We start from the raw sequence: 9,136 nt of genomic DNA on the forward strand, positions 1-9,136 counted from the left end.
GTAACTAACCTCAAACATCTTCCTGGTAGTGTAACTAAAATGTTACTATTACAATTAATAAATTGAATAAATGTCCATTAAAAAAAAAAGGATTTACAATTTACACTGTAAAAAATTATCATGATTTTAACAGTAAGAGACTGTAAAAATGCTACAGTAAAAACCTGTTAACTGTTGACAGTAGGTTTCCATACTGTATAAGGTGAATAACTAATAACATTTAATGTAATTTTACAGTAAAATACTGTTTAAATTACAGTGTTTGGAAGTGAAAAAGAAAAAGTCATTGTATAATTTACAGTGAAAAACCATAAGCGGACACTCCCAGAATTCCCTGCAAGACACATCATATTTGATGTTTTTCATTGAAATAACTTCTGACTTTTTCTTATCAGCAGTGTACTGTCCATTAGGGGTTTATCTTACATCTAATGTTAAATGAATGTTTATTGTGTTATTTTAGTGCCATGCATGTTACCATGATGGTGTTTAGTGTTTGTGTGAATGACACTCTGCACCTTCTATCTATAAAGTATTTCCCACCTCAGCTTGTGGAAAAGCTGCTGTCTGGCCATTTTGACGCCCTAGGCGAAATGTTTTAATTGGCTGTTAAAGTTTTATATGGGAATATTAAATGACACCCTGAACCTTTAACAATGCATTGGCACAAAAACGCACACCTTTTGGACAATTTCACAACATGATTTCTCGACTGCCACAAATACTGCCTAAAAAATACTGATTCTGTGCACTTTTTACTGGACCAATATTTTAAATTGGCCTTTGAACTTAGCTTTATTGCATGGCAAAAAAAAGCCTTACTTTGCCAAAGCACTGACAGAGCCCATTGATCTAATGGCATTGTTGAGCACTCCAAATGCAAACTTTGCATGCAACAATCAGAGGCCGCAATTGACAGCGCTCTGATCAAATGGCATACAGGCATCATCAGATTTACAGTACTGTAGCCCGATAATGTAGGGGGATCCAGTGGAGGCGGCAATCTTTATCACAACCCTGCTAAAATGTAGCACCAGTACATGCGCTCATTGGTGCCCCCTCCAGGTGGTGGTGCCCTAGGCGACCGCCTAGTTTGCCTATGCCTAGAAACGGTACTGCTTTGGTTCATTACGTGACTTTCTCATAATCACCTGTTTTTGGTGGTAGTCAGTGTATTACAATGGCACAAAATAGATATTAGTACTTCAATAGGTTGTTATATTACCATCAGTTCATGAAAAACTTTTTTTATTGTGAATTTAAGTCAGTAAAACCTAAAATGTTGCAACCACGTTTTTTCTGAAGGTGAAGTTCTGGCAACCACAGCTGCCGGTATTTTACCGTCAATGTCACAGATTTTTTTAATAGTGTATAGTCAAATGTGGAAGAGAGAAAAAAAATGAACCCAAAATATTCTAGAGATTTGCTCATGTGGCAATGTAAAAAGGAGTGAAGGGAGCCCCGTAACCCGTTTGCGCTCTGGGATCTCACCATTAAAGAAAAACAGTGAACTGTCTGAAGAAGTACCTTAGCCTCAGGTGAGACTCCTGGTTTGGGAGGAAACTGCACCTCTGTGGCTTTGAGAATAGTGTTCTCCTGGAGGATGTCCTGCTGGGATTGATTATGACCGAACGGCTGTGTGGTGAAGAAAGAGTAAAAAATATGAGAAAAGAAAGCACTAATATCTCAGCGGACAGTGACAACACAGCCAGTGTTAGAAAATGTACGCGTGTATGTGTGTATGTACCTTCTTCCCATAGAGGCACTGGTAAAAGATGACCCCAACGGACCAAACGTCCACTTTGTTGGAGATCTTAGGTGGCTCTTTTCCAACCACAAAGCATTCTGGGGGAAGATACCTGGAGCACAACAAGGCAAGGGTTTTGCATATCCATACTTTCAGACCATAAAATTACATAACACTTCTGTAAAACAAGAGTCAATTTTGTGTTGAGGGAGATTAGAGTTCATCTGATCAAATTCAAGAAATGTACAAATCCTGTAACAGTAACAGACCCCTCACCAGTATGTCCCCGCCCCCTGTGATGTCAGCTCCATGCCGTCCACCCCGTAGTTGTCGTCATCCATGATCTTGGACAGCCCAAAGTCTGTGATTTTTATTTCTCCACATGCTGTGCCATTCACCAGCAGGATGTTGCCTAGACAAACACAAGAATCAGTGTTCAACAGTCTCGTCTTGCACCCCTTCTTCATTCAAACGGAGCCAATTCTCATGCTTGGCCCAGTACAGAAGAGTTGAGAGGTCTGTGCATGTCATACCTGGTTTGAGGTCGTAATGGATGATTGGCGGGCGGATCTCATTTAAGTACTTGAGGGCATTGACGACCTGCATTATGATGGATCGGGCCTCTTTCTCTGACATTAACTTGTGCTGCTTCAGATAGAAATCCAGATCGTTCCCCTCACAGTACTCCAGAACAGTGCAGAATCTAGAAACAATCCCACATAAAACATGCCCTCTTTCGTCCCTCCACTTTTAAGGAGTGAAGTAATGGGAAACAAAACTGCACCAAACAAATATGTTGATTGCAAAACTTTCCAATTAAAAAGACTAAAGGCTTGAAATAGGCTTCAAATTAGAGACAATCATTTGTAAATTGTTCACATTTCAATAAGAGCAAGTTTACTCACGAGTCGGTATCCAGGGAGAAGTAGTCATACAGTTTGACTATTCTAGGATGGTCCAGCTCTTTATGGATCCTATATTCTCGACAGGCATGCCTAGAAAACATTTCATGACCAACAATCTTCATTCAACAAACAGTCCAATAAATAGCACAGAATAAACTATGCATCGACAATCATGTAACTTTCCCCCTAGTTACTTTCAATCTATAGTCAAACCCAAAAATCAGAGGCCTCATGTATAAAAGGTGTGGAACAAATCAGGATTTATAACAGCAAAAACCGATGTGAAAATGCATGCCTACAAACTTTTTGCACACATATATACCAGAAATTAATCCAACATTGTTTATTGAAATTTAAAGGTAAATTATATGCGCAAATAAGCAAGTGCTCTCTCACAATTACATCATTTAGTCGTTTTATAAACTGTTAATAGGAATATTTTGAAAACTGATGTACGTTTACAATAAGGATGATTCTAAGCTCATCTTTATGAATGAGGCCCCGATTTCCACAGGCTAGTTCAGGAAGGATAATGCATTCTGGGAAAACAAGCACACTTGGCGCCTAATGTTGAATTGAAACATGCATGAGCCTTTAAGAAACAAGGCTGGAAAAGGTGTTTGTGCTCACTTGTGATAGTTCTCTTTCTTCTCATCTCTCCAGTTCTTATTAAGCTGGTGAATCTTCACAGCCACGTACCTCTGCTCCGTCAAATCAAAGGCCTGGAGAAACAGAAAAGATCAGAATTAAACTAACCACATGCCAGAATGGTTGACTAGTCGATTAGTGAAGATGACTTTCTATTTTCATTTTATTTCACTCCCGCCAGCTGTTTTTGAAACAAAGAATGCGTCCCATGATTTTACAGGTCTTCCAGTCAATCCACAGGCTACTTGATTATGAAAATATGTCGATTTGTACATCCCTAAATGAAAACATACACTCTTTCCAATCACAGATCTGTTACCTTGTAGACCTCACTGAAGCCTCCTCTGCCCAGCAGATGCAAGAGCAAGTAACGGTCATTTAGCGTGGGATGATCTTTAAATCTGACAATCGGAGAGACAATCGCACAATCATTTAAATCCACCACAGATATTTTTAAACTCTCAAAAAGCCCTCTAAAAATAAACTCTGTACTGAAACCAAAAAAGGCACAAGTGTGGCAATAAACTTTGAAAGTGCATACTGGGAGTTATCTTCATTGTGGATTCTTTTGAGCTCTCGGATGTGAAGATTACGCACACGCTCCAACCGTTCCAGCTCCACTTGAATCTCTGCTTCCTCCTGCCACACACACAGACACACATAACACCAAAATATTAAGACCCATTTCCATGACAACACAAATTTGACCACACGAATGTGACGATATGAATACCTTCTTCAGGTGTCCGAGTCTCAGTTTGAAGATTTCTTCTTGCTCATGGTATTCTGCTAAAGATAACCTGTGCGGACATAAACAAATTAGGACAAAATCCAATTAAGTTGAATTCCTAAACTACTCAAAGCCTGACTTGCCAGAAGAACTTACATCTCGTTCTCGGCACCGTTGCTCTTGCTCTTGCGTTTGTTGGGTTCTAGGTTGGGAGGAGGGGTCTGACTGGCGTTGGGCGGTTTCTTCTTCATCAGCAGTTTCCTCTGCCTTTCTATGTCCTCTCTCTGCCCATTGACTCTCTCTTGTTGTCTATACAAAGGACAAAGTCATTTTTATTTTATAACACGTTTCCTACATTTCTTTCTGCATTGTTTCAAAGTACTGTCATTCAAAATGTTCTACACATTCTCTGTTTGTTTATTAAATACTTCAAAATATTTTCATATACCAATAAAGGCCTGTTCACACAAAGTTAAATGCCTGGTAAATTAAACATTTCAATTGGAATGAATGGCTGTTAATGCGTCAGTGCAGACTGACTAACATTCGCATGCCCTAAATGCCACAGATTTTTTTTTTTTTTAAATGGAGAGGTGTTCCAATCTCTTTTCCATCACTGGCCAACTAATGCCCAGAGCTGCCACTGCCGTTACATAAAACTATGACTTGGTGGTCCTCCTAAAGAGAGTATTTTGCTAAGTGAAAGAAAATAGCAGAGGAAGAATCCGGAACAAGCTATCTTGTCTTTGTACTGCTGTTGGTGTTGTCTGATAAACACCACAGAGAATACAAATATCTGAAAGACTGTTTGAAAACATGTAAGTTGTGTTTGACTGCCTTTCTTCTCTTTGACAAGCAGGTGTCAGAAACGGAACGCTGTGCAGTGATTGGTGTAGCGGGGGTATTTCTACTTTTCTATAAACATCACCCGCTGTCAGAGAGTGAAACTCCATTTTCATTCAGCCAGTCTGTTGAAATCACATGCGAAAAATCAAACTGAATTTTTATACCAAAATCAGTGCAAAAAATACGGGGGAAAAACACTACACAAAAAAAATTTAAAAATAAAAATGAATTATAAATACACAATATATATAACAATGCTACATAAGTTTAAAAACAAACATTTAAACATTTTTATAATTTTACCTAACATTTCTATGACTATTTTTATTTGAACATTCAAGTATATTGCAATTAAATATATATATATATATATTTTTAAATCTGCTAATTTTTTTTAATCTAGAAAAAAAAATGGGGACATTTTTTAGTTGACAGTAACATTGTGTCTACACTGGATACAAGCGGTGCAACAAAATACAATAGAACCTATTATAATCAGTGATGTTGTAGTGTCTACACTGGATGCGGAGCGGCACGACACGACAAATCCCCGACAGCAAACTGATGCCTCGGTCTATTTATGACATGCTGACACAAAGTTCAGATGATTTTTAACGATCGCTTTGTTGTGTCCAGTGTAGACAGACGTTCTGTCGCGTCTGGTGTAGACACGGTGCAACCGTTTCTTTGATTCTGATAAAAATCACACATTTCTGATACTGAATGCAACCTTTATCCGTCTCCTGGAGGACTTGTCGGTGGACTAGACATACTTATTAGATAAATATGTAGAGTTAAATCCAGATAGTACTTAAGGTAGCCCTGAGGTAATTTGCTCATTCCAATCGACTGTTTGCCAGCAGCAGAGCAAGTGCTGGTAGGTTTTTAGGTTTGTCTCAAGTGTGTGTATTTTGGTTTAAGTGGAGTGCTTTCACCTTCCGGTGTACGAAAACACCTGGTTTTAAAAGGGCAGTTTTTACCAAGTTGTTTGTTAGAGCTTTACTGCCATGTCAGCTTCCCCTGCTATTCTCACAGTGAAGAACAAGTTAAAATACAACAAAAATGTACCTATGTAAGATCAATTTTCCATAAAAACTGTAAAAGTGACAGAATAAATCTTGTGTATACCAAGTTCACGTTAGAAGGATCTGAAAGGTCTGAGCACGTGTGCACCCAGCAAGATCCTGAAAGCAGCACATTCATTCATCATCAGACCTGAACACAGTCTTGAATGAGTCTTTTATGGCTAGCTCTCCACAAGCACATGTGTGGAGTGAAACTGACCATATTCTGTCAGCGCGTGTTAAGTGTGTGTGTGTGTGTGTGTGTGTGTGTGTGTGTGCATGCGACATCTGACTAGGCTCTGAAGTTTGAGAGTGTGGATGTGCAGCTCACGTACTTGACTAGATTCTGAAAGGCATAGCCATCTGTCCACTGCTCGGTAAATGAGGCTCCGTGCCGTACGGTGGTGAAATGGCCCAGACGTAGCCGGTCCTGCATGCTCTTTTCTCTGCATGCAATCTTCTCCTGCTTGGACTGAAAACATACCCACAATTCAGCAATTATAGAAAACGATACAATGCACATGCAATACACTGTTCAAACTGGATAAAACTACACATCCATCATCATTATAAAAACATAAACGTACATACACACCACCACACATTTACCACTGCATATACTCTGAACATGCATTTACCTTTTCAATTAGCAGTTTCTTACTCATGGTCACACATTTATTGAGTCGTTCTTTACATCGTTCCAGCATCTTCTGCTGCTCATCGATCTGTCTGCGCAGGTCACAGTTTACCTGCAGCACACAAAAACACCATAAACACTGTATTCTCAGCAGTAAAACACGTAAAACATTTGATAAGTGAAAGTCACAACGCTGGGCATCAAATAATAGGGGTCATTCATTTTTCTTATGTTTATGAATGAAGTCTCTTATGATAAAGTCTCTAGTCTTCAGTGTCACATGATCCTTCAGAAATCATTCTAATATGTTGATTTGGTGCTCACGAAACTGGTCTGATTTTTATAAATACTGAAAACAACTGTGCTGCTTAATATTTTTTTATGGAAACAGTGCATTTTTTTTTCAGGATGCTTTATTAAACAGAAAGCTCAAAAGAATTGTGTTTACTTTAACTTTTGATCAGAAGTGCAAATATCACAGGCAAAATCTCAAGATTTTAACATTAATGGTGTGTGTGAACAAAGGCGTACCCTAAGCAGGTCGTCGATACGTCCTTCTTTCTTCTCCAGATCCGAGCTCTTACTGCTCTCCAGCGCTGCCAACTTTTCCATTGTCAACTCAGACTGAGAAGGAGCAAATGAAAGTGGATGTCAAAGTGAGCATCTGAAAGTGTCTGCAAAGGTGCGAGACTGCGAGTGTGTTTTTTTGTAGTGCGTTACCTGTGTGGCTCGGTGCTGAGTGTGTGTAGAAGCTGGCTTGTGGGAACAGGAGGAGTGGGAGTGGTCTGCGTTTAGAGAGCTAATGGAGGAGGGGCTTTCTTGCTGCACCTGTCAATCAAAACCAAAAACACATTTCCATCAACACAAAATGCAACCAAAAAGGTCACTGTTAATAAGAGCGCCACTTTGCACTTCTGCCAGTCCTCTGCACTGCTACTCTATAATCATGCTTTATTATAACAATAATTACTTCTACTGCAACAGTAAATGAACTCAAATATAATTATAACTCCTATGATTATAATGCTTGTACTGAACTGCTTATACACAGCTACAGCAATCACTTGTCATCTAAGCATCAGCTACAGCAGTATACAATTTGCAATGCGCACTACATGTATCCCTCACCTCTGACCATCCCTATCATTTCAATTGATAATTTCAATTCAAATTTTTTTTTTTATTATCTTTAGTTTTCATTGCTGTGGAACATCATTCACAGTGCTGTTTCTACTGCCCAAATGCAAGTTGCACAGAACAAGTTGAACATTCCACTGTACATGTATATATATAGCGGAAATTACATAACATCGATCAAGAGATAGTTCACCCAAAAATGAAAATTCTGTCATCATTTACTCACCCCCATGAGACTTAATCTTTAAAACACAAACTTAACTATTCATGAAACCTGAGAGGTTTCTGTCTCTACATGGAAAGTCCAGGTAACCTTCACAAAGGTGTTGTAAAACAAATCCATATGAAACGAGATATTCAATCCAAGCGAAATGATTGCTCTACGATGAACATATAACTTAGGTTTTTTTATTTACATCTAAACAATGATCGACACAGATCACATCACATCTGGTGAATACATGTGTGTGATGTATGAGAACCAACGAGAATTGTTCTAGCGCATGACGCACGTTCACTAAATTTTTCTGCATTTACTTTATGTAATGCACTATGTACATGTGCTTACATGTGAATAAAATCTGTTCTTCATATAAAGCTATCATATCTCTTTTCAAGAGCTTGATTAAGCCACTTGTTACATATGAATTAATTTAACAATGCCTTTATGACACTTCTGGATCTTCTAAGTTTTGGTTACTTGGATTTTCAATGGAGGGACAGAAACCTCAGGTTTCATTAAAAATATTTTAATTTGTGTATAGATGATTAACCTAGGTCTGACGAGTTTGGAACATGACGGTGAGTATATGACAATTCTCATATCTGGGTGAACTATCCCTTTAATAGTCATCAACAAGAGGAGGTTTGGCAGTAAGAAAGAGACTCACAGCAGCAGGAGGGTTTGAGAGAGAGTGCTGTGGAGAGGACCGTGCCACTGGAGGAATGCCACGAGCTGGACTGGTACCAGTACCACTACCCCCTGCAAACTACACACAAACAAATGACTTAAAAGTTAAATCAGAAAAAATGCACTTGAAAACAAAATTTAACCCTGAATGGGGATCAAAGGGATTCTAATAACAGAATGAATGAACTACATGCGCCTACCTCAAAATAATCACTAATTTTATGTCCTCTCCCTCCTCCTTTGCCTAGGGTAAAAAAGAAAAGAAAAAATCAGAGCCATAGTCATTATGAGAAACAACACTCTAAAAGACGTAACATACACCTGCTGAGAACCAGTGCATTCAGCATCATTTACATCACAGCGTTACTCAAACTCACCCTGGTTGTCAAAAGGGTCTCCTTTCCTTTTACGTGTTCTCTGGTCATTAGATTTCTTCTCTGGGGTCTGAGTAGGAAGAGAGAGGGAGGGATAGAAAGAGAAAGTGAGAGAGAGAGAGAGAGAGAGAGAGAGAG

At 38.9% G+C, this 9,136-nt stretch overlaps 1 protein-coding gene across 1 annotated transcript in view; it reads right to left on the reverse strand.

The window, feature by feature from the left end:
* LOC107660745 (serine/threonine-protein kinase tousled-like 2) overlaps nt 1-9,136 on the reverse strand; it is a 16,404-nt gene that overhangs the window by 1,908 nt on the left and 5,360 nt on the right. Inside the window, exons 4-20 of the mRNA XM_016450145.1 lie at nt 9,002-9,068; nt 8,825-8,868; nt 8,605-8,703; nt 7,298-7,405; nt 7,109-7,201; nt 6,579-6,689; nt 6,276-6,412; nt 4,187-4,339; nt 4,034-4,100; nt 3,842-3,939; nt 3,620-3,701; nt 3,283-3,374; nt 2,653-2,742; nt 2,281-2,450; nt 2,024-2,159; nt 1,748-1,859; nt 1,528-1,635 (exon numbers count right to left, since the gene is read on the reverse strand). Of these exons, the coding sequence (XP_016305631.1) occupies nt 1,528-1,635; nt 1,748-1,859; nt 2,024-2,159; nt 2,281-2,450; nt 2,653-2,742; nt 3,283-3,374; nt 3,620-3,701; nt 3,842-3,939; nt 4,034-4,100; nt 4,187-4,339; nt 6,276-6,412; nt 6,579-6,689; nt 7,109-7,201; nt 7,298-7,405; nt 8,605-8,703; nt 8,825-8,868; nt 9,002-9,068 (1,767 nt within the window). The remainder of the gene's footprint in view (nt 1-1,527; nt 1,636-1,747; nt 1,860-2,023; nt 2,160-2,280; nt 2,451-2,652; nt 2,743-3,282; nt 3,375-3,619; nt 3,702-3,841; nt 3,940-4,033; nt 4,101-4,186; nt 4,340-6,275; nt 6,413-6,578; nt 6,690-7,108; nt 7,202-7,297; nt 7,406-8,604; nt 8,704-8,824; nt 8,869-9,001; nt 9,069-9,136) is intronic.

The sequence above is a fragment of the Sinocyclocheilus anshuiensis genome, unplaced genomic scaffold (assembly GCF_001515605.1).
Source record: "Sinocyclocheilus anshuiensis isolate Anshui unplaced genomic scaffold, SAMN03320099.WGS_v1.1 scaffold2630, whole genome shotgun sequence".
NCBI lineage: Eukaryota > Metazoa > Chordata > Actinopteri > Cypriniformes > Cyprinidae > Sinocyclocheilus > Sinocyclocheilus anshuiensis.